The sequence below is a fragment of the Plutella xylostella genome, chromosome 9 (assembly GCF_932276165.1).
Source record: "Plutella xylostella chromosome 9, ilPluXylo3.1, whole genome shotgun sequence".
Classification (NCBI taxonomy): domain Eukaryota; kingdom Metazoa; phylum Arthropoda; class Insecta; order Lepidoptera; family Plutellidae; genus Plutella; species Plutella xylostella.
In genome coordinates, this window is record NC_063989.1 from 11,686,005 (window position 1) to 11,712,150 (window position 26,146).

General features: G+C 39.7%; 1 protein-coding gene across 5 annotated transcripts in view; it reads left to right on the top strand.

Annotated features, from left to right (window-relative positions):
• LOC105389648 (protein roadkill) overlaps positions 1-26,146 on the top strand; it is a 58,432-nt gene that overhangs the window by 7,522 nt on the left and 24,764 nt on the right. For 2 of the 5 annotated variants that reach the window (XM_038122460.2, XM_038122453.2), the window contains exon 2: positions 14,383-14,418. Coding sequence is in view for 2 of the 5 variants with exons in the window: in XM_038122436.2 (XP_037978364.1) it covers positions 21,159-21,172 (14 nt within the window). In the remaining 3 variants the exon portion in view is untranslated. Of the gene's footprint in view, positions 1-14,382; positions 14,423-20,962; positions 21,173-26,146 lie in introns of those variants that run through there. The other 3 variants (XM_038122436.2, XM_038122446.2, XM_038122469.2) reach the window with 2 other exon arrangements.

Here is a 26,146-nt window from a genome sequence, read left to right on the forward strand (position 1 = left end):
AAATAAATTTTTATCTTAACATTTTTTGTTTAATTTGTATAATACGATACCCATACCCTTTTTTCCTAAATTCCCGTTTTTCCTACAATTGCGTTCAGACATCATTTATTTCAAAAATGATGAATGGATTTCAATAATAATGATATCAAATTAAAGCTGACATCTTAAGCTTTTAAATGACATATCATTTTTATTATTTCTATTCATAATTTTACTTGTATTAATGTATGTTTGCGCCGTCAAGGCTTGAGTCGATTTGGTTGCTCGCGAGTGTAGTTAGCGGACTTAAAATCAGTCAGGTGGTGAATAAAACAAATATGGCGTCTAACAGCGAACAGCTGACACAAAAAGCACTTGTATTATATCCCATTTAACGACTTCGCTGAATATCGTTCAGTCAAGACGTTGGACGTTACAGTCAACCACTTGACGAGTTGTTCTTTAGTCATTCAACTGAGTAGCGTCATCCAATTAACGGGCTAGCGGTTCAATCAAACAGATAAAGATAAAGATAAAAGATAAAAGAAAGTTTATTTCGAGTTAATCTTAATACTAACATGCTAAAAATCTATTGACTTAAACAATAACAATAGTCACATAGGTACATAGTTAAAAGAACAAAAAAATATAAACTCGAAAATGGACGTGGACTCAGCATAAGGCTACTCAAATATTATAAATATAAGAATAGCGCTGATTTTCAGCCACGCCCATGCCACAATTTAAAATTACAAGTAAAAAAAAGAAAACAATATAACTACTTAACATTAATTTGTTTCAAACATAGCCGAGCATATTACATATTATAATTACACTATATCCTTATTCTTACTTTATTTTTCATAAGTGGTAGGTAGTTTCATCTAAGTAACTGGTAGGTACATACTAATTCTAAATCCAATAATGTACACACAACGCAATTCTACTATTATTACATGCATTATCTTCTAATATTTTCGGTGTCTTTTTGGATCATAAGCAAGAGTAATTTGTATTTTTTCTTAAAAGATTGTATTGATACAATATTGTTTCGTAATGGCGGTGGCAAATTGTTCCATATTTTGGCACTTTTACACTTAAAGCATCTACGAGAGTTTTCCAACTTACATCCTGGTACAAACATTAAATTATTATGTTTTGATCTGGTGTTAACATAATGCGCATCACTTCTAAAACTAAATTTGTCAAACAAATACTCTGGCATCTGGTTCCTCATTACTTTATGGACAAGACAGGCGAAATGTAGCTCTCTTCTAGCTTCCATCTTTAGCAATTTATTTTCATTCAGATACGGAGTGACGTGTGCGCGCTTGGGTATTTTATAGCAGAATCGGGCACACGCGTTCTGCACTCGTTGAATAGAACCTGCTATTTTTTGTGTTATACGAGGGCCATATACTGCACTACAATAATCAAAAGGTGATAGAATCAGAAGTTCAACTAAGATTTTTCTGACATCTTCTGCTAGGTAATCTCTTAGACCATAAAGTACTTTCAGCTTAAAAAAGGCACATCTAACTTTGTCCAAGATATGTGACTCAAATTTTAGTTCCCCATCAAAAATAACTCCTAGGTTCTTGGACTCCTTTATGAATGGAACTGTTTTATTATCTATTTTAATAATGGGATTCCTGTTTAGAACCATTTGTATTTGATTTTTGGTACCTACGACAATGCATTTTGACTTTTGCGGATTGAGAACCAAACAGTTGTTTTTTGCCCATTCAAATACTGTATTTAAGTCTTCATTTATTTTAGAAACACCTAATGAAACGTCTGCCAGATTAATATTACAATATATTTGGGTATCATCGGCGTAGAGGTGACACTGGCAATATTTAAGATTATTTGGCATGTCAGCAGTATAAAGTGTAAACAGCATTGGACTCAAAATAGAACCTTGTGGGGTGCCTCTATTTACCTCGGACAAACTGGATGTTAGAATATCCCCGTTATTATTGACTGTAGAGACATACTGCTGGCGGCCACACAGGAAGGATTGAAACCATTTGCAGGTGTTGCTCGAGAACCCATAAAATTTAAGTTTAGCCACCAAAAGCTCTACATTTATGCAGTCAAAGGCTCGTGAAAAGTCAAGGAGAACCAATATACTTGGCTGTTTTTCATCCGACGCGGTAATTAAGTCGTCTGTTACTTTCAATAATGCCGTTTCGGTTCCATGCCCACGACGAAACCCAGACTGTATTTTTGGGATAATTTTTTCGTTAGCTAGATATTTTAGCACTTGTTTTTGAACGACCCTTTCAATAACCTTTGACAATACCGGCAAAACACTTATAGGTCTCAAATCTTTATAGTCTTTTATATTAGATGATTTAGGAATAGGTCTCACTAAAGCCGTTTTGAAACTTTCGGGATATGTTTGGGTCATTATTGATTTGTTTACTATTGCCGTGATTACCGGCAGTGTACAACTTAGTGTATGCTCTAACATTTCAATACTGATGCCGTCATGTCCCTTAGCACTAGTTTTGATACTGGATATAATTTTTCCGACCTCGCTCTCGGTTACTGGCACTAAGGTAAAGAAGCTATTGGTAAACATTGAGTTATAATAGTAATTCAGTAGGTTCTGGTTAATACTGCTGTTTCCAGGCACATTTAGGAAGTGTTTATTAATTTTTTGGGGATCATTTATTTCAGACGGTATGCTATCATTTCCTTGAACATTAAAAGGAGACGTCTCCTTAAAGTGCCTCCACATTAAACTAGGATAATTTTTATTATTATTTACAAAATGTTTAAAATACGCAATTTTTTCATTTCTTATTGTCGATACAACTAAATTTTTAAGATCTTTGTAGTAATTTAAATCTGTTTCTTTCTTACTTTTATGCGCTTTAGCAAGGGCTTCATCACGTAATGTCATCATAAACCGTACCATATTCGTGATCCAAGGCTTCGGCTTGTCTTTTATTTTTATTTTCCGTACCGGGGCATGAGTGTCAAAGAGAAAAGTGATAAAATCATTAAAAAGATAAACCATAGAATCCACAGTTAACAAGTCCAAAATACTCAACCACGGTAAACTAAGGAGGTCTTTCTTGAACTGTTCTCTATCCATTTGTTTAAGAGGCCGATATATAATATATTTAGAGACTGGCTGAGGCTTCTTCACGTCAAAGTCTAACCAAACTAGAGCATGATCGCTTATTTGGCTGTTGTGCAAGACGTTAATATTTTTTACTTTATTTGGAGCATCTGTAATAACTAAATCTAACAGCGTTCTACTCGTATCAGTAATTCTTGTGGGTTCACGCACTAGTTGACTTAATCCCAACTGGTAGAGAAAACTTTCTATTCTTTTTGCGTCATATGACTCGGGTTTCATTAGATCAGTGTTGAAGTCAGTAAGCAAAAATGTGTGGTTACAATATGAAAACGCAGTCACCGATTCGGTTAAAGCATCTATTGCCTCTCCTCTGTTAACATCTTCAGGCCTATAAGCTGTGCCGATGGCTATATGGATTCCAGCTATAGACAGCTCTAGCCAGAGCTGCTCCAATGCAGAACTAGGGTGCTCCATTACCTTTACCCGTAACCCTTTACGCACATAATACCCAATACAACAGGAGATTAAACCAGATGCCTGCGACATATACACTCGGCACCATTTCTTTATACTAAATGTCGTGTCACTATATCGAAAAACTAACGAACGCACGCTTTATACAAGATAGAGTCGTAGTCGTGGGGAGCGTTGCGCTAACTAGGGCTCTATCTTGTTGCCTTCTTCTTCTTCTTTTTCCTTGCCATATCCTTATTTAGGGTCAGCTTTGTTCGTCATGTCACGCCATTTTACCCTATCCTCTGTCATATCCTCCACATCCATTCGCTCCACACTCTCTCATATTTTCTTTCACGCAATCAAGCCACGTCTTTCTTGGTCTTCCTCTCTTAAGCTTTATCTTTTTGTACTTCGTGAAAATTCTCTACCGTTTGTTCGTCAATTTAGAGTTGCCCCGCAGTATCGTTACGCTACGTGTGTTAGAACTTGTCCCCTTATCTTAATCTAACGCAGTTTCCTTACAGTTCGATTATGTTGATTAAAATTATCGTTTTACATATCTATGATAAGTATGATAACATCTTGTTTATGTTGGAACCACGTTTAAAATGTAGTGCTTAGCAAATTTTTATTTTATACTATTTTTCTTACATTTGAATTTTTTTATTAATATTATTCCATGTTTAATTTATTGTGATGAGCAAACCTTATCGCTATTCGCTACGTCTTCAAATTCTTCAAACATTCGTCGCTTTCCACGACTGTAAATGTTGTATTTTTCCATTAGACACACAGAGATATATACTTAACTAATATTTTGTCAGCTTAAAATTTGTTATTATTATTCAATCATGCAGGCTCGTTGTTGTAGTTTTCTCTCTCACTACCAGGTGGCGTTAGCCGCTGCGTTTTAACGTGTCCATGCAACAGATAAATACAAAATTCTTTTACATTTTTTATTTCATGGTAAACTTAGGTACATGTCTTGTGTATAAATAGCTAGAACATTATCAAAATCAAAATATTTATTGCATCAAGTGTACATTAGATCTTAAATATAGGGATGTGCTTAATACATACTTGATTACCCATATTGGGCACTGCAAAGTGACAATGTTGTATATCCTTATATCTAAGATAAAAATTTAACTTAAACTTACATAGGTATAGTAACTATTATAATAGTAAATCCCCAAATGTCTTGGCTCTTGTGAAGTACCTAATTAGGTGTGTAGTTCGGCTTTCTAATTAGACCCATTAATGTGAAAATGAATTGCCCCATTTCCTCAAGTTGGTCAGCGACGTCATTCAATGGCTTTTGTTATTGTCAGCCACGACACGAGTAATATTACAATAATGAACCTACGTAGATACCAAATCCGAGGTATATTTGTAGGTACTCTTAGTAAATAATATATTAAAATATAGTCCCTATAAGAAGAACAAAGCAAGCATTTGGATCTCTTTGTCCGCAGAACTCACAGACGGGAAAATTAAAATATCCAAACAGTTATTTCTACAACATTACCTACCAAAGGAAAATATAAAAATGTTTTTGTTTTTAATTTACAAAGAGTAGTGCAGTGAACACAAGTTGGTTGGGTGCTCAAATGCTCGTTTAAAGCTCGGGTCAGTATCCCGGAGTGTGCCGCGGCCGTCGACCTCTCGCGCCGCGCGCTGCATCGTCACTGACCAGGGTCTCCAGTCACCGCTGCAACACATTAACATTACTTTTTTATTGTCTATGCGTTTATCTAACCAGCCAGTAATGACCAGATTAAATTCGAAAAGGGTTGCGATTCGATAATAGAACGGATGTTATAGTTCCCCTGCGGCTTTGCCAATCAATGATAAGAATTATTTGTGAAACACGCGCTTGTTTGCACAACATTTGCCAACACGCGTCCACAGCCACGCTGCAGCACATAGCTACCTACATGTAGATACGTGGGACTATTCAATATCGGCCGGCCATTAGCCATTACTCTAAGTAATGACATACCCGGCCGGCTGCATTATCCGGGCCGGGCGGCAATTATACGGGCACTCCGGTCATACGCTGCATGAATCACATGACAAGTGCTCCTGTGCAAATCAGGTTATCGATTTGTGGGCAGTGTGGAGCGACATGGGCCGGTCAGTGACCCGCGGTGGGCCCAGCTGTACTGCAACTGGGTCTTTCGCAACTCATCGCGATAGCGGCGGCGGCTATCGCGGTCGGCGGAGGGTCCTTTATCGCCAGAAACAACTCGACCCAGCGAGGGCACTGCTCTCCAAACCTCTGAACTTTAAAATGGCATTCCTACGTTTACTGTACCGGTTCGCTCCGCTACCGACTTCCGTCACGGCTGTCCGCGCGCGTAACTCCAGATACTCATTGAGACCCACACACGAACGTATATAACAAAATCACTCAGAATATTCAGTTGAACTGGGCTACTAGGCCGTGGCGACCTAAATCTAACCGAAGTTATCCCGAGATCCCGCTGAAAGTTTGAATTAAAATAGATGCAAGATTCGAGCCGAACGAGATTAACCCTCGCACTTGCGCTCGCCTTCGAGAGTTCCTTTAACTGTGACCCCTCCGAGCACTTAAAATTCAATGTGATCCAGTTGTGCAGGCCACAATTAAACGACCCCTCGCCCTTCAGTTGACTCACTACGAAAGTTATTCTTACAACAATGCCTAATTAACAAAAAGCAACGGCCTTCTGAGTGTTTTCACACGACGCAACGTATTCCAATTTCAATACATCGATTGTGGTAACACGGCTCGGTACGGATACAGTGAGGGGGTACGTTCCGAGCTAGTAAGCAGCCAGCAGTGGATGCGGGGCGGCGGGGCCGGCGCGCAGTGGATGCGGGGCCGCGCGCGGTGGAACAAGGCGAGGGCTGCTGGGTCACGAATTTTACGGATACGGGTGTTTCTCGACCCCAAAGGCGTTTGTGTGTCAGCCTCTAAATGTAGGTTAACATCGGACGCGCTCGATACGCCATCGCGGCTCACGACCACCTAACCTAGATCAGGGTGTGGAGAGATTGCTTATGAAATCTGGCGCACACACCGCTGCAATCAAATACCGCTCACTTTATTTTATTCTTGCATTTTGCATCTTCCGATCCGCGTTACTACCGGCATCGGTCCGCCGTAATTGTAGGTGATCGAGCATTCACTCTAGTTCACTCTATTTATTTATTTAATTACTTGCAGAAGTATACATATAAAATATAAATGTACAAAAGGTGGGCTTAATACTAAAAGCATTTTATACCAGTCAACCTGCAGGAGGTAAAGGAGTACCAGTGAGAAGATGTGCAAAAAAGATATAATAAAGAACTTAAAAACCAACTAGTCACTTGATAATTAACTAAACGTATAATAGGAACTAGTACACAATATCCTAAATCCAAAATAATTAAATTTAAAGGGAACTATATTTCTTGCCAGCAAAGTTTATTTTTGTCATCAACTTGTATCAGCAAATTAATAGATCAACCGCAACAATATATTTTTGTCCTCAAATAAATAAAAAGTGTCCTCTGGTATGAATCAGCAAATAATATCAATACAAAAATCTAAAATAATAGATGGATTGCCAAAAAATTTGAGTTCATTACATAAATAAAAACTTTGTATGCAGAATATTATTTTTGCTCCTCAAATAATAACTGCGCCCGCAGAATAGTAGATTTGCCAGCAAATATATTGACTCTAGGTCGCATGTTGCGATTTCTTTTTAATTCATATTTTATCAGCATTGCAGTAGTTACATTATGATTGGTCCAGTTATTAAAACATTATAATTCGTTAGCAATTTAATACATGAGTTTACAAATTAGCGGAGACGGTGCTATGGAGAGAGCTATGCTTGGAGTTTCTCTGATGGATCGTATCAGAAATGAGATTATCCGTCAGAGGACCAAGGTTACCGACATACTTAGCTGTCAAAATATGCAAGCTGAAGAGGCAGTGGGCTGGTCATATCTGCCGAAGAACCGATAACCGTTGGGGTAGACGAGTTCTCGAGTCGAGACCACGAACAGGCAAACGGAGCGTGGGACGCCCTCCTGCCCGCTGGACTGACGATCTTAGGCGGATAGCCGATAGTGGTTGGATGAGGAAGGCAGAGGACCGAATGTTGTGGCACTCCTTGGGAGCGGATCTATCTCCACCAGTGGATGATTATTGGCTGATGATGATGATGATGAAAAGAGGAAGTTTAAGTTTTAATTACAATAAGATTGCTTTTGATTAGAAGAAGATTAAGGTTTAAGTTATAATTAGAAGAAGGTTGTTTATGTTGTTTTTAATTAAGAATATTGATGATTTAAACTTAATTTTTTGTTTCATTTAAATATTAAACATAACATCGAGTTATGTGGACATACCTATTAAAATATATACATAAATGTTAACTTGCCACTTGATCATAAATCCCGGCAATTTTAAGTGATTAATTGTTGAATTGATTTAAAATTGTTTGGGGGCAAAAATTTGCTGGCAAATCTACTATTTTGCCTTCAAACCTATTATTTAGCAAATTCAAAACGGATTTAATTGGCGATCGTTTAAATGACACCCAAATTTAAATAATAATATCCAAAGAGGCACATGAAAATGCTATCAATTTATCCAAGTTTCTATGCATCCACTCAACTACATTAGAAACTCTCTTAGCTCAGTTTTAGACAGTGATAACAGGTTAAAGTGGTGTCATTATTTTGTTCCACCACTCGCCGTCCGATCGGAGTGCCGTTAGAGAACAATGCGAACAAATATTTCACGTTATATTGTTGGGTGTTTATCTGCGTGCGGATCGCCCGATCGAGAGCATGTATATAGCTTGTAAGCAAATGGCGGTTGCAGTGAAACTTGTGAAATCGGCTAACGCCGCTCTTTCCACTCGCCGCGATGTCGCTCCGGCGAAATTATGTCACAGCGAGCTCAGGGGGTCACTCTATATGATGAAAAACAAAGTTTAGGGGCGCTGCTGCGCGAGCCACGACTCTGTCGTTGTATTAAACGTGCCGATTGCACGACAGCTCTCCTTCGTTCGTTTTTCGTCAGTATAGAGTAACCCTCCTGTTTTTTTTTTTTTTTTTTTTTTTTTTTTTTTTTTTTAATATTTTATTATCACTCCACAGACTTTATGTCCGTGCCTTTTTGAGAGATCAATATATTGTGAGAGTTTGGTTGTTTTTTATCTTCATCTTTTAACTACTCACTACTCAATGTGGAAGATTATAATATATATATTTTATCTTTTATATATATATACCTATATATTATTAATAATTTTTTTTTTTTTTTGCACTCCTGGAGGAAAATCTACACAGACACCTGGGAAGGGGACCCAGGTAGTGTCGGCCTTTAACCGACTAAAAACCCCCAGTTGTGCATTTCTTGTTTTTTTTTTTTTTTTTTTTTTGTTTTTTTTTTTTCTTTGTTTCACACAGTCACACTTACAATTATAATGGCAACAAACATTTGAAGGGTAGGGCCAGTGTCAGCTGTCTTCAGAGAACTTAACAGACGCCTGTCAGTGGCCACACACTCCTTTTGTCATCGCTGTTGTTTTGCCTGGTGTTAATGTGTGACAGTGTTCTTAAAACTATCTTAATTTTATTGGTTAGTTCTTATACAGATAATATTAATTCATGATATACTATACAATACCTACATATCAAAACTATACAATACATGCTATATACTATACATAACAAAACTATAAAATACATGCAATACGGTTTGGCCGTCAATATAAAATTAAAATCAAAATTCTCCTATTCCGCTCCATTTTGCGTTGCCAAAAGCCTTGATTGCTGGGCAACGACCTCTTTGTCCCGATTTTTTATTGCCATCTTTAGGTTGTACTCGAGGATCCGTTTCTTCGGTGCAGTAATTGCCGTTTTAGCGAGGTTGCCGATAGCGTCCTCGGTGTCATCCGCATAGTAGGTGCAGGCGGAGGTGTGCCTCGACAGCGCCACTACTGCGTGAGGTATGCTATCGTGCAACTTTATTTTATCTTTTGTTTTTATGATAATGACCCTCCTGTTTAATGCGATGTGAGTTGCAAAAGGAGCTCTCGCCCGCCCCCGCTCGCTGTCAGCCGCTTTATAAGTTATTTGGCGGTTTGAGGGCAGATCTGCGCCTTTGTTTTGACATTCTCCTTTGGTCAATGACGGTCGCTGCAATCCGACAAATTAACCCTCTTACCAATCAGTCCTTTTATTTTATCAATCTTGGCAATACCGGCCCTATACTTAGCAAAATTATATATTTCCTTTTGTCCGATTCCAAGATATATCTCCATCTGCCTGAGACCCGCGATATCTTTTCTTCAGAAACAATTTCTGCGTCTGCTAATGACTTCGACGGAAACAAGCAGACCCTGCAATTTTGATTCTTAAACATTCTGTAGGCGGTTTGATTAACCGTCTCCTCATTTATTTGCTACCGTGTAATGAAAGGTGAGTCGAAACGTTTATAACAATTTATGAACATTCACGATTAGCTCCAGTAGCTTATTGCTTGTGAAAGTAACACCTTTTTGCACGTTACGAAAATGAGTCTGATAGCCCGTTTGGTGGCTAGAAAGTAAAGAGTCACGAGCTAGAGTAATTGTTCGGCTTCAGCGGCCTTTCAATGAGTGAAGTTGGTCCGTGATGGAGTGAGCTGCAGACGAGCCGTGGGCGGCGCATTAGAAACCCTGGTGAGGAATGCGTTCCGCCACCAGCAGTCTCGCTCGACACGGACTATTGTGCGCGCCGATCTCGAAACTGCACCGCTCGCGAGATGGTGAACGCACTCGCCAGATCTGTCCGCAGATATTCATAACTCGCGGCCAGTTCTGCAAGTTTCTAATGCTGCCGAGGTAATAAATACGGAGTAATGGAAACGAGGGCTGAATCCGACGGCCTTTCTCTCGAAGGCGTAAAAGGTAAAAATGCGAACAATTAGTTTAGAAATCCCGCAGCTGTGAGCGGTACGGTTGCAGGCGAACGAGGCGTGGAGCGGCGCCGGCGCAGTGTCCTGCACCCTCCCCCGCGCCCCTCCGCGCCTCACCTCCCTCCCCGCCGGTTATATCACGCGAGATATCGTATCGTAATGCAACAATTTGCCCACTCTCTATAGAAAGTAACCAAATGTCTACCGCTTGCTTTTCCGGGATTATGCGCCAGGAAATTGTATGAAACACATATTTATTGTAAAAGCGGTTGCGCGGCTTTAGTGTGACTTTCAACTTTATGTTATAGGTGTAAGTGTAACTAGTTTAATAGTTACTTGAGGACAGTTTACACTAAACATAAAATAAACACGTTCACGCACGCACGTGTACGTACCCCGGAGGATTAAACACGTTTTATGAATTTTATAAACTTAGAAATAGAAGCTAAAGGTTGAACTGTTGCTATGATGATGCTATGCTGAGAGATGAAGAAGATTATCAACGTTTTTTTTTCTGTGAACTTAAAAAGTCTATAAAACTTACAGTTACAATGACTAGGAAGCCTATCTAACTCTCTGATGAAACGAGAGTCCTAAATTGAAGCGTTCCACTTTCTACATTGGGTATTCTGATCTAGAGTGGGTCCGTTGCTTAATCTGCGCATTGTTCTTGCATCGCGCGGGTCAGCACGCACTGAGGCTAGTCGTCCTACGCTTATGTAACAATACAACGTGTAACACCATTCATTAGCTCCGCACCTCCGCCGCCCGACTTCCGATCTTACCTCCCCAGACACACGGGCCGTTATCGCAACTCATTAACAACCTTTAAACCGATGAGTTAATGAAACTTCTGATGTGCGAGTATCTAGATCTGTTCTCTCAACCTACTTCGTGAATGTCGCTGCGATGGGCCGACAGAAAACCGATTGTATGCCGCACGTACTAAAGGCCAAATCGACACTTTATAACTTACGACCTCAATCCTACAATTGGAAACTGCTGGTGTTGTGTCATACCATTTTAAGCTTTGTGTCGGAGCAAATGAAATATAATTCGCCGTACTGCTCGCCGGTAACTTTGCGCATCTTTTTTTCAACCATGAGCTTCTTTGAGGAGTTGAGACCTCGTTTTTTAAATCTCTCGCTCGTTGGGCAATCCTTGTAATATTTGCTTATGGCTATTAAACTTTTATGACAGCCGATTTACTTAATTTGTGGTTTACTGTGTGATCAATAGGTTCGTAAGGTTACGCAGTGTGAAGGATTTTTTCATTTTATTCAGGTTTCATATGCAAGGTGCGGAGTTTCTCCGTTGTCGGGAAAGTCATGTCCCTCATCAATATTTAAACATTTCGTGGGTTTATTTTGCCAGTTGTGTTGCCAAATTTTATGAGGTGAAGTTGTTTTTCTTGAGTTAATTTGTGTTATGTAAAACGTTTAATTATGTTACATATCGTGAAAGTAAGAAAAGAAAACTGAAGAATACGATGCGAAGAAATTAGCATCAGATTATATCCATCCATTCGTTATGCATATTTTTCCAGGATTTTCATATTTTCTTTTTGAAATTGAAATTTAGGTTATATCCCCCATAGGACCGCTTAATATGCATTCAACCCGTCCACTGTAATCATTATGATATACTCGAACCCAAGTTAGCTATTCTCTGGAAAAGTTCAATCAGGACTGTATTAAATACAGTTTCTCTATTATTTTTCTGGTGACCCTCGTGACCACCCCCATCACCCGCCTTCCCAGCTAAGAAACATTTTGGGTCACTCTGTATAAGACGATGATGTGTAATAAGAGTACGACTTAGATTGTATATATTATGTAAGTATCTACTTAAATCAAAATGAAATAACTGTCTAATTTCTGAAAGTGCCAATATCAGAGCAGTTATGTAGGAAGAAAGTGCTCACATTTCTATAGTCAGATGATTTATCATTGGATGCATCTCATTCGAAGACAATAACATTATAGAGCTCGCGATTAGATATTTAGAAACTGTAAGCGAAATGGTCCACTCCCATATCGTCCTTTTCATACAAATTACCAGATTCATACAAGTTCCAACTATAATCTGCATGAAAATTGTAGTCGGAACTCGTGCGACTATCTTTAGCATAATTTCGTTATTATCATGGCTAAATTTAGCTACGTAGTACCGAGATAAGTTTTATTTTCATCCCACGCTTGGGAAAAAATGCATTTAAGTACTGACCAAGTTTAATACGACTTGAGGACGTTTTATATCTCCCAATGGGCTTTATTCCTTTTATTTGAACCTTTCCTAGATTTTTCTGATTATAAAGTCTTTTAGTTTGTTCGAAGCATTTTTGAAGCAATACAGGTAACAAGCAAAAATTTGTACTGCACCATATTTTTATATGTAAAAAAAATTGGGGTTTTTAGTTCCTTCAATTACAGTCTATTTACTTCCCAAAGTTCGTGGTTTTGCCATATTTTGGCCATGGATAGATACGTGTTACTGAAACTGTCAAAACATACCTACTGATTAATTAATATCGTCGCCATGATGCGCACGCGCCGGGAACGCACCGGCTCAGAGAGAAGTGGCGGCTAATGAATTGGTGCAGCTCTCGAAGGCTTTCTCTCAAGTTTCACTGAGTGCAGCGCGCGGGCGTCTTGCCGAGCGAATACAGGGTGTTTAAAAGTGGCATAAAGGGGGTGACATAGTGGAGTCAACGGGTCAATCTGGACAACTAGTGTTCTACCATTTTCAAAAGGAAATTCGCGCAAAAAATATGGTTTTCATATTAAAAAGTCGCCAAAAAAGGTAGATGGCATGTGATTATTTCGCGAATTTTCGAAAGTCGTAGGTACCTAGTACAAAAGTGTTTGAATGACCCCTAAGACACCCCTTTCCGGCTTACTATAGCTGCCTTTTTGCCTATAGCAGTCAGCAACGGCCTGGAGGACTTGCATGATGATATAGTATGTTGTTTGTGCTTTTGGCATATTTCATCCGTTGTATTAAACCTACTGATTGCATGACAGTTCTCGTTCGTTCGTTCGTCGATTTTGTGATTGACCCCCCTGGTGTTTTAAGGCAACCAAGAGGTTCCATGAACTGCCTTCAGGGAAAATTTAAACATCCTGAAATTAAGCATAGGCCTATAGCGCAAATTTTATGTATGGAAACAATTTCTTGGTCCTAGCTAGGCTAACCTAGGGTTCATAATGCAAGCTAAACCACAGCATAAATGGAACTTAGTAAAATAAATTATTTTAACTTTGTCTTAACTAATCGTTACAGCTGTGGTTTTAATTGCTTTTTAATGTAGAGAACGTGTAAGTTCATGTGTTGTGTCAATAATGATTGCTATAATCGATAATAAACATAAAAACATAAACAGGTTTCAATATCTACCATTTCTACACGGATTGCTCTACACGCCGATAATAAAAACAGAGTTTTACTCTACTTGCTTAGTTTAGTTACTTATTTTTAAATTTTCTATTTTTAATCTACCAATATTTCCTGTGAAAGTATTTGGATAAAATTAGATATATAATTTGTTTATTGATAGTAAGTATTATTATTACTGCAACTTTCGCGCGAGCCGTCGTTACATTTGTAATTGAAAGTGCAACTTTCAACAGTAGTTATGAAAGGGAGCCGTCGACGGTTATCTAACGCAGAACGTAGAAACTGTGTCGAATTTGCTCTTTAACTTTTGTTTCATCTTTGTGAAAATAAAACTTTAATTTTGTTTTCTTCTTAAAATTATATGCAGCCAACTTGAATTGATTAAAAACTTCACATTACCTACATTCATAAAGATCACGATGCAGCTGCTGCGCCGACATAAAGCAATATATTGTAAGCGACCGAATTTAAATTCGAAAATCACGTTTTTTTCTCATCGTTGTTGCAGGTGTTTCCGTACAAGGATCCGGTGCAATACAAAAGTGTAAGTAAGTACCCAGTTAATACAACAAAGTTGCATAAGATTAAGCTAGCGCCGCCGCCGCCGCCGCCCGGGCCAAGAGGTCGGATTGATGGGCTCGCGTGTTGCGCAAGCGCCGCGTCATTGCCCAATCAGATGCATCTGCGCGCGCCGAGTTTCCCAACGTCTCCAGCGGAGAGAGCGCTGCGCCGGCGCTTCCCAGTAGAAAGTCCCTGCAGCAGGAAGCAATGCACCACTCGTGGAGGGGGCTCGGCCGATGCACTTTCGTGCTGTGACGTCACTCCCCTTTCGTCAGCGTCACGCCCGTAATAGCTGTTACGCAATAGGCGCACTGCTCAACTTTCCAATTTCGACAACGCGCTATTGTGTAGCGCTTTCAAATTTTACTTACCGCCGCTGCTGCGCTAGCTTTCTTACGTTTCACTCCGGCTCTCGGCGCTGAAAATGCTCTGAATTCCGCGCGCGGGCCGATGCACTTTCACTGTTCAGCCTCTTGTCCGATTAGAAAATGGTAGCCTAATTCGCGGCCGCATGTTCCCTCTCTCAAATGTAAACAGTATATTAAACTTTCAATCAATAAAGTGTGGTGGAAGTTGGACGCTTTCTCGCTGTAGGAACATGTAGGGAGATTTTGAAAGTTTTAAGAGCGTCGTGACAGCGGATACCGGTAAAGGGTTTTCTCCGACCTCTTGCTCTGCTGATTGGAGCTTTCCCACTGCTGGTGCCTCGGTCTTGATACACTTGGCGGTGAGATCTCTGGCTCTCTGTGTTGCTAGAGAAATGTTGGAAATACCGGTTTGATCATATTTTATTAGTTTTACTGTAGTTTACACATAGCTGCATCTATATGAACATTTAACCCCAATGTCTAACCTCCATTTGATGTCATTATACAACTGAAACTTACATAATGTCCGTTTCAAAACGGTGAAGTCGCCAACATCATTTAATCCGGCACAGTAGATACTTACAACCAATTTGCCTCTTCCCCGTAACCCGGTTTCATACGCCGCGGCTAGCACCGTTAAGAGCTCCGAAAATTGAATCACTATGATACAATTTCGCCTAATATGAGGGTAATTTAGGCACGATCGCTAAGCGTTTTCGATTGACCCTTATTATCCGAGTGAGCGGTCCAGGTCATCCTCTCTGCGAGAAAGTTAATCTTGGAAAGTGGCTTCGTATTCGAATGTATTGTCGTTGCAAAAGCAGCTCGACTGTTCACGACAACGCTCTTTCTTTCTTTCTGGTGTTGAGAGGTCACATACATTATCTGTTGTCGTGTCAACTCATTAGCAAGCCTCTCGGATTGTCTTCGCCGCATGTTACACGTTTGGGACGATGCCAATGCTAAATTAATATGACTGTGTTTAATAAAATCCTAATTATGCTAAGAGGTTATTGAATGTTCGCCTAGTATTATTTGTAGTATGTAGTGTCAAAACGAGTTAACAGATTGAAATGTGAATTCGTTTCAAAAGTGATGCATTATGATGAATTAATAGTTTAACAGGGAAACTAAGCTAATTGAATTTCAACACTTAAACATCTATACATCATAATAATATATAATCGGGAAAACATGAAGTCAAGATTATTCAAAGGGGCACAATCAAAAATCATATGGAAAGTCTTGACTGACTTTAAAAAAATCTTTAATGCCAAAAATATATCTAAAAAACGAAAATTGTTGAGTTTAAAATGAAGGGAATATCTTTTGGAGCTGCCGCGACGGTTACGAACTAATAAGAATTAGATCCCGAATCCAGACGCTCCCTCTTCTCAGCCAACTTAACCCCTTACATAAACTTTGCAAGATTTGTAACATTAGTTAGACGGTTTCCTTCAATACTTGATTAATTTGCGAGCATTTTTGCGGACTCGGTCTTGTAGACTGCGAGCGGGCGAGTCCTGAAGGTCTGTCAGGTCAACTTGGTGGCACAATGAGCCATTCCGCCGTTATTATCTGTGCAGACTAGAATATTAAGAATGACAGGACGAGCAAGGGCCTTATTGAAATACAGACGGCAAAATCAATGTAATGTGTGTTAAGATTCATAGTAAGCGTTTTCAGTTTTCTTTATTTATCAAACAATAATTTTAGCATTTTTGAAACAACTTGTGATCTGATTATATTTCTCTTATGTATCGACAATTCGGCAATCTTTTTTTTTTATTATTATTCTTACAATTCGGCAATCTATTATAATACACACCACTATGATTTTCATATAAATTTATAATCACTGTAACATTTTACTTCTTACTATAGACTGCATTTGACTACTTTCATTTACCTCCATCGCTTCCGCCGCTACATTTCCTCCTTTCCTTTAATAGATTTATTGAGTTTCATCCACTATGCTCTTATTTATAATATCATAAAAGCTTGGAAAATTGCGTCCGCTGGCTTTGCAAAGAGTGAATTTATTTGTCCTCAAAAAGTCCTTCTATTCGCTCAATTATCTTAACAGTGTCCATTTTATTATTCGTCGACAGCTGACCCATATCTGCGAAGATGTCGTGAGTTGCGGCTAAACTGCCTACAAATGGATCAGTTTAATTGACAATGAAATTATTATTGTTGATTACTCTTGTTGGTTTTGCAGGAACCAACCAATTATGTGTTCAACATATTGATATTGATGTTAACAACGGGGTACCGATCAATATTTTAAAATCATTGGAGTTCATAAAGTGCTATTAAATTACTGTATAAATTATAATTATGTATTAACGACAATCCTTTATATATTTAAAGCAACGGCTATAATTATCACCAATTCACAATATGTACATCAATAATAATAATAATAATAATGTCCTCCTAGCCGAATTTCGACTACGGCGGCCAATCTCATTTGAGATCAGCCATCTACGCAGGAGTAGATTATAGTGCCCAAGTGTGTGCGCAGTACACAGGAGCACTCTCTGTTCCATCACTCTCATAACCCAATGGGACGGATTGACCGACACGACTGGAGAGAGCTAGGCGCAGGACCGACTGCTTTACATGCCCATCCGACAGCATGGATCGTTTCACTGTTTCGGACATCAGGTGATCAGCCTTCTATGTCCTAACCAAACTTAGAACCACAATTTAGAAACACAAATTGATGGTCCCACCCGGGAATCGAACCCGGGACCTCTGGGCCATGAAGCGAAGCTTCTACCACTAGGCCACAGAGGCAGTTGTACATCAATACTCTGCTATTGAATTTGGTGTTGTATTTCCGAACAATCTCTTTGCAATAAAACTGTAATGCATCAACATAATATGTAAAAGTCTATGGCATTCATTAGATACGCAATATACAAATTTAAGTTGGGTAATTTATCTTTAGACAGTTCGGTCAAAAGAAAGTGTTATGAGTTTACCAACCACACGCTTGGATTTTCATATCCGTAATCAAATATCTAATGGCCTCTTGCCATAAATGGATACGCAATCTGAATTCTGTATAAATGTGGACGCTTAAACAAACAAGCCCTGTGGATTTATCATTGACTTTGCACAAAGGACACACGCAGGCAAAAAGGGACATTTATATTCGACATTTTGTCTTACTGTTAACCTCATCACTCGATAGAGGGTAAACATGTTTAAACAGCTACTGCGAAGACGTCCAACATTAACGATGATAAATATGTCTATCTTAACACATCACCGAAGACGTGTCATTCGGGTGACATTCGCAAATAGGTATTTTGTAACCTCTGGGCGGTAGCAACAAATGTATGATTGTTGGAAGCAGCCTCGAACAATATTACGCAGAATTTGAAATTGGAACGAAATTTAGGAATCTCCAACAGGCGTTGTGGCTCAAGGCCCGTGGCGAGGTCACGCTGGGGGAGGCGGGTCCAAGGTCGCCAGTACCTGCGAGACTGGAGGTTGACTTTGAAACACCCTCGCTCGGTCGCAGCCAACGCTCGCGTTATGGTCGCAATGACGCTACATGCTGACTCGCACCGCACTAATGTCGGTCGCGATGATCCCTTTGTTTAGACATTCGAAAATCCTTATAAATTCTGCGACGCATTTCGTGGAATATTTTGGAAAATTTTTGCACTCTTAATAAACATTTCTAATGTGAAATTTTAAAGAAGAAATTACTGCAATGTATATTCTTTGCGCCAAAATGGCAATAACATTGCATTGGCTACCACAATAAAGCGGCACTCTCACAATAAACAAAAAGTTATAATCAGATTAAACAGTTACGTAAACTGTAGAAAGACTAGAAAGTAACTAATGGAAACACCAATCATAGCTCAGTGCTCAAAGATTACACGGATGGGTTCAAGTTATTATTTTCTTTTCCGCTTTGTGTCTCAAAATTCCAGGAAAACTAAAGTGCCAATTATGATTAGAAATACTTATCATTCGTATGGATGAACTCTAAGGATGCTAGAGATAATCTCATGTTATTGTCTTGAGTTCTTTATTAATGATATCAATGCACTTGAGCACATTGTTAGCTAAGGAGTAAACGAACAGTTGTAATGAATAATAATAACAAACATTGTGCTAAGTATGTATCGATTATTTTCATTACATTTGGAATTTTATTTATTAAATCAGTAATATAGTTTCTCTCTAATTAATACATTTTGCTATTTATTTATAGAAGATTGCCTGTGATTTGTGATACATTGTAAACTTTTTAGTTTTGTGGCGCGCTTTTCTAATTATATGTGACTTTCAAATCAAACCGTTAGGTAACTTTTTATAAATAGCAGATTCGTTGCACCCAAAGTTAATGTATACATCTTTATTGTTATCTCTGTTGTAAATTGCAAAACGTGCCGCTTTCACGAGAGTGCATTTAGACCTTACTTTTAGAGATCCATGAAAATAATACCTCATCAAAATTTAACTGAACAAGGCATTACTTACGTGAAGAAGTAAAAACAGAATTAGTTAAAGGCTTGCAAATAAAAAAAGTACATGCGGTGCAGAACCTGAAGCACAAATTATCTTTTATTCCTCAAAAATCATACCACCAATAAAAAAATAATTATCAACATTGATACGATGGTTACGATTACTTTAGTATACGTTAACTCAAGAGTCAAAATAACTTCAAATTAACAGTCAATTGTGGCTACGGAACCACTAAAAGGCCCCAAATACAACTCACCTTTGTCCAAACAGCGAGCCTATTTGGAGCGGACACTCACAATCGCAGCTCGACTGAGTAGCTCCGCTAAATTGGGACGTTTGACAAAACCATTTAACGTGCTGCAGGAATTTTGGGTGTGTCCTTTGTCTTGTTACGGTTTACTCACCTTTCGATATACTGATATTATTTTAGCATTGTTCTCCACCTTTAAAGTCTACAATCAAATATTTTGTTGAGAAATTTAATTAGTGTTTTCAACCCGCAGACGATAGCTTCACATTTAATCTCATCGTCTTGTTTAAAGTTGTAGATAATTGTACTAGACAGTGTCTTTAGTTTCACGAAGGTATTAACTCCAACAGTAAAGTTAGTCTTTCAAGCTGAGAAGCCATGTTAACGATTTTCGATACTTAACATGATAATACTATGTTATAGGTAAGTATATTATATGTTTTAAAGATTTCGGATACTTCTAGTCTATGATAATTATTGTCTCTACTTTTTCATGCTTACTTATCAACGTTTATTTATTTAGTCTCTACTCTACATAGCATATCTGTTTCAAACATTCCAACTTCGTTCAGCAACGAATATACTTATCCATAATTCGAAGTCTCTAAAGCGATCGCCAACGCTACTTCACTGCAAAAAGAGATATGTGAGTTCTCGGGCGGGTGGAGCTCAAGGCTCCGACTCGGGGGGCAACAACTCCTACCTCGAGCGTCGAACCAAGTGCAACTGCATCCACGGCCGACGTTTTAGCCTTTTTGTGTCTCACCACATCGCCCCGGCCGCCGCACGGCGCAACAACTGCAGTACAACTTTCAGAACCAACGCCACCGTCGTCTATAGACTGAATTGAATGTCAAGAACGTATTCAAATTCACGACGGTCTTGATATTTTTTATTCCTCGATTCCAATATAGCAAATCACCTACTGTATAGGTACGATTAAACTATGCTAATTTCAAACAAAAAGTTGTTTTAACACATTAAAATTAACATTGGACTTATCGCGTCGCAATCACAACAAAATTGAATTCCGCATGGATTTATCATATTTTTGTCGGTTACGAATAACTTTGTCATATCATCGTCCTCGGTATCACCTTCCCTCCATGTAAAGGTCGACTTGTGGATCTTGTGATAGACGGATGACATAATAGTTAAGCGCAAACAAAATTGGGCCGGAAATGTTGAAGAAAGTCTATGAGTTGCTGACAGTCTGAAAGCACTCGCTGATGGCTCTGATGAGTAAACTCATGAAGTGACAGTGAGGTTTCGCGTTGGTTTGAAATCGTTGACAGGCTTTCACCCGTGACTCCGTGACAATAGAGTTGGAGAGCGCGGGGCAGGAGCAGCTGTGATCCCTCGGGCTGGCACCCCCCGCCCCGCCCCCGCCGCCGCGGCCGCGCGCCGCCGCCGCCACCGCCAGTCGCTCGCCAGACGCCGCACCGCAAGCACGTGTGCCCGACCCCGCGCGCCCTCAGCCATGTGGTGAAGTGAAACTGTCAGTGATACACGTACCGGTCTCGCGGCGGCTACCCCACTCTGAACGGTGATATTTGTGATTCCGAAGTGGTTCCCCCGATTTGGAAAATTGGATTTTACGAGCGAATAATGGCCTTAGCCAGGTGAGCTATTTTGGTTGTTTGGGTGGACGCGGAAATGTGACGACCGTCAAGTTTTTATTAAGAAGCTTTATTTTTTGTGTGAAATTCAAGGTTGTAATCCTTGCCCTGATGACACAGGATCTGACGATGTACCATGTGCCTGTCACAATCGTGATTGCAGACTTATTAATAACAGAGCGTAGTCACAATAGGCGAAAGTTACCCAGCTCGGCACGCTCACTAACTTTCCTTGTTGTGTAAGGCGAATGTCAAACGAAATGGAGGAGAGAGTAACATTAATAGAAATCAAATTAACAATGAAGTTTCCACTATTACTGAGTGTAGTTAGTCTAATGATCTCGTAATAGTAGTGATCATTGGCTGATGTGTTTGTTAATAAGTTACGTCTACAATCAATGACAATATTCCTTTCGTAGCAACTGGCCCTTCCCCTAAAATCACTTGAAATGCGTACGGTTGATGTGATGTCGATGTTTCCTCTTTATTCCTTCGCACCCTCGTTCGTCACGGTAACCCCAAAACATTTGGAACCCCATTTTTGTCTATAAATGAGGTGTGTTTACCCTGAAATTCCATGATAATTTCAAGTTATACATTCTACTATGCTTTATTATAACGCATGTTGTTTTATGATCTAGGTCTTTTAGATAGAATAATCTTTATCAGCGTATTGACATTATTCCTAATTCGCCAACTTCATAAACATCTCAATAAAACCAGAAGTCACGGTAATGTATGCAAATGTCACCAGTTGCGTTGCTACAATCTTCATCCTCTGTCTCTGCTTGTTATTAAACTAAACTCGTTTCCAAGCAATATTTGTTTGCGATCTCATCCGAGCCCTCGACTATACACAAAGACACAATAAATATGAAAGTGTTTAAAAAAACATTATAGAGGATCCTGCATCAGCGGGTCAGGTAGCCGCCCGCGCCGAAAACAGTTCCGAGGGATTCAATGGTGTTTTGTACCTTCCTTTTTTGCTTTGGCCTTATCCGCTGCTACGGATTAGAATTGTATGCAAGCAGCTCACAAAGGTTTTAGATAGTCTGTTTTGTTACCTTGCCTCCGCAGAGCCAATGAAATGGCCAAGACTTCAAGGTGTGAGTTTTGATTCCGCATTGAAATTGAAAATATGCTTTTAAATCGGCCCGGAAGCTCTCTCCATTGTGACGTATCGTGAGTTCACGTAGCGAGCGATGTATCAAAGCGGGCTGAAATAAGGATTTGCGGGGATGCGCCTTCAGGGTTCGTTGCCCTCGGGACTGCAGGAGGCTCGACGCGCGGGGACAAGGAGGCGACCCTCTTGTTCTTATTGCATCGAACACCTCGGCGTTTCTTCACGCATCCCTGTTTTTGTGCCACAGGATGCTCGGAGGTTAATGGATTTTGGGACCGGCAAAAACGTCGCACACGGCTTTCGTAATTCAATTTGAGACCTTTGTTTTTACTAAAAATATATTTTTGTTAAAACTGCTGTAAAGTATAGGTATATTATCTAGACTTTTAGCTAAGTCTTTGCATTATATTTTTTTCTCTACTTTATAGATGGTTTATCCTCTAGGTACAGTTTTGTAAATGTCTCCTCAATGTATTTGTCCAAGACTATCAAGGAAGTTATTTACTCCCGTAACCATAAAAAGAGACTGAAACTTTATGTTCATAATGTTACAAAGTTCAGCACATTGCTAGGATACGAGATTCCCTCAAGTGCTTCAAGCGTTGCTTGATTTCTTTCTAAAATGAACTTAAAACTTGAGCGGTGGAAAATGGCCCGAACAAAGTAGAAATTCTACAATTTCAAAATGTTCGCTCTCCCAAATACTGGTTTCGCAGCCGCGTGGGCATAACATCACTTACTTGGAACGAACGCTGAGCAAAATTTTAATTCACTTTAGAATAACATTTTAACTGAGTGTTATATATTTTTGTTTTGACTCACAGAAAGCAAAGTCACAAGTGATGGAAGCGTGTTGCAAAATGGAGGTACTTTAGATTACTGAAAATACAGAAGAGAATAAACCTTTATTGGTCACTAAAATAACAGAACAGACAGTATATACAAATATACATACTAGAAACAATTAACAAGAGGCGGCTTAGATACAATTGCGACATAAATACAAACAATATTTACATAATAATATTTTAACCAATAATATACATACCTGTAAAACAGATCTACAAAATATAGTCGTCATGATTACAAATTCAGTAAAGTATTTGTATTCGAGCGGCACTATTTCACAATCCAGCGCGCTCGCCTGAATTCAGGCTAGTCGGCGACGCTAGGAGATTGTGAGCTCCTGTTTCCACCGACAGCGGAATGCGATAACTAAACTGGGTTTTGGCGACGACATCGTATTTTGATACCGATAACGCCGGTTAAACAGAACCGCCCGTTAGACGGAATGAGACCGTGCTGAGCTCAAATAATGAAACATCAGTTGCAATAAGACTGCAGTCATTGAAAAGATAAGAGCTCTCTTTACTTTGGCACTAATCCAGCTTCTAATAGTGTCACGAATGCGCCGATATTATAGAACGTTTCACGTTTCTTCTCTTGTCTCTATTACGATTTTTGCGCTCCTAACGCGTTATGTCACGCATAATATTAAAGTATTATCAAACCAAAGTTAATTTTCCAACTACTTATCACTGTGACGCTTGTAGAATTCACAAGGCCAAGGCTGGATATGCGCACATTCTTTCCTCGGCAACTAATATACGTTGATTATATTGTTTATTTTACTGCCAATCAGCTGCTAAACGTGTATACTTGAATATGAAAGAGAACTTTTCAATATTTTTCATAAATGGTAGGTAAATGAAAATTATATAACAACATAAAGAAATCATAATTGAACCAGCTGATGGAGTGAAAACAAGTTACAATCACTTGAACTACAGAGAGTGCTCGAATGACTGTTCAAAAAGAGTTCCATTGAATTGTATAGTGGTTGTTATCTGGTTGTTTGATAGTTGACGATGTGGTGAAACCTGGTGCGGGGAGCGCCCCCTCCGTGGGCCGTCATCGGTGAAACTTCATAATTTGAATATCGCGTCTTTGTGCAGATGGAAAGTGCGTTGCCGTTCCGTCTTCAACTCATACCTTCTCTTTATGCCATGATCTCAATTATAGTTTCACCTCATATCATCTTTAGAGATCTTGGTTTCTTTTCGGTCGCTCGAGCCGTTAGTTCCATTAACGAAATGTCATGGCTATTGTCAATACGCGTCTTGAGCCATTGTTAGAGTGACGCTCCTACAAAAGGCCAAGGCTTAACTGGGTTAAATTGAAGAATTATATAGTATTCAAATTTGCGTTCACGGCTGGGTCGAGCCCTGCCGGCGTGTGCCCGTTGCACAAGGTTCAGAGCAAGTGTGTAGGTCGCCACGCTCCCTTAAACATCTGTGTGATCTGCACCGCAGTCAACCAGCTCAAGATCGACAGATGGAAGTGTCGGAAGCCGTGTCGTAACTACCACGGACCATAACCGCCTCAAAGACCCCAACATGGAAAAGTTACATTCTTTCCGAAAAGCCTCGGATTCCGAACGCAAAGTTTCTGTACACGAAGTTTCTTAAGAAGAGCAATCTAATTCAGACGAAAGGAGGTGAGCAGTGTCGCAATAAGCGCTCGCGCGATGCCATTATTGAGCTGAACTGAAAGTGGCTCGTGAAACTGTGACGACCAGGGGGGTCACTCTACATGACGAAAAACTAAGTTTCGGAGCGGTGCTGCGCGAGCCGCGACTCTATCTCGTTGTATTAAACGGGCCCATGCACGACAGCTTGTTCGTTCATTTTTCGTCAGTATAGAGTAACCCTCCGGAGCGGGTCACGCAGACGTTCTCTCATTCCGCAGGAACTTTTAATAATAGAATCCGGCACACACTTACATAATTGAGTAATATTATAGCGCCCGTCATTATCATTACTAATGTCCTAATACCTAAATACAGCTACCATTCTTTATTAGCATCATTACCAATCACCTCTAATGATTAAGATATTTGTTCTCGGGTCTTGGATGTGCCCGTAAAATGGCAATAGGCCCGCCCCCTATTACATTGGGCCTAACATACACTCTGGCGAAAAGTGGGTGCAGCAATGCACCTCTGCCTACCCCGCAAGGGAGTACATTAGTACAAGGCGTGAGTGCGTGTTTTTTTTTTTTTTTTTTTTTTTCTAATGATTAAGGAGCGGTGATTATAAATGTATGTTCTATCCGGCTCATTATAAATCTTTGTTCCAGTTTGCAAGCTAAACAAAGATTAAATAAACATGCCACAAGTAGCTGCAAGTAAACATCGTTAGATATTGTTGTCGAGTTATTATTTTATGTGCGACCGAGTTACGAACGGGCGGCAGGGCGGTGGTTATGGAGACGGGGTTGTTTGGAGCGGTAACCTATTTTGTGCATATCCCGGCGATTCAATGTTACCTGTAGGCAGTTGGCTGGAGGGTGGCCGAATCCCGAGGGCTCGCGGCGCTGATGAGTCCGGATCTGTGTCAGCCCCCCCTCCCTGCCCCCGTCCCCGCGCCCGCCCCCGCTGCCCCCGGCGCGGTGACCCATGAAGCTGAAGTGTTTGCTACCCTCGCTACCTTTATTTAATGATTAACGGCCACAGGTCCGCTACCAAAATCACATTTTTCATTTGCATTGCGAGTGCTCTGTGCAGGCTTTCCCTATTATTTGTTGCTTTCAATCCGGCGTTATTTGAGAGTTTCCGTTGACCGGTCGGTGGTATTCGAATGGACCTTTCACTGTTGGTGGTAGAAAGTAGAAAAGGAATATGTCGATATCATTTATCGGCTTCATCAGCACGCTACAGCGAGGCAACTATGACGTGAACGTTGTGAGATCTCTGTTTAAAGGTCGTGCATTTAGGTTATAATTATTTACAAATGCATCACCTCGGGGCATTCTCTACATTTATCAATGTACACAGCGCATTAAGTATCTGAATA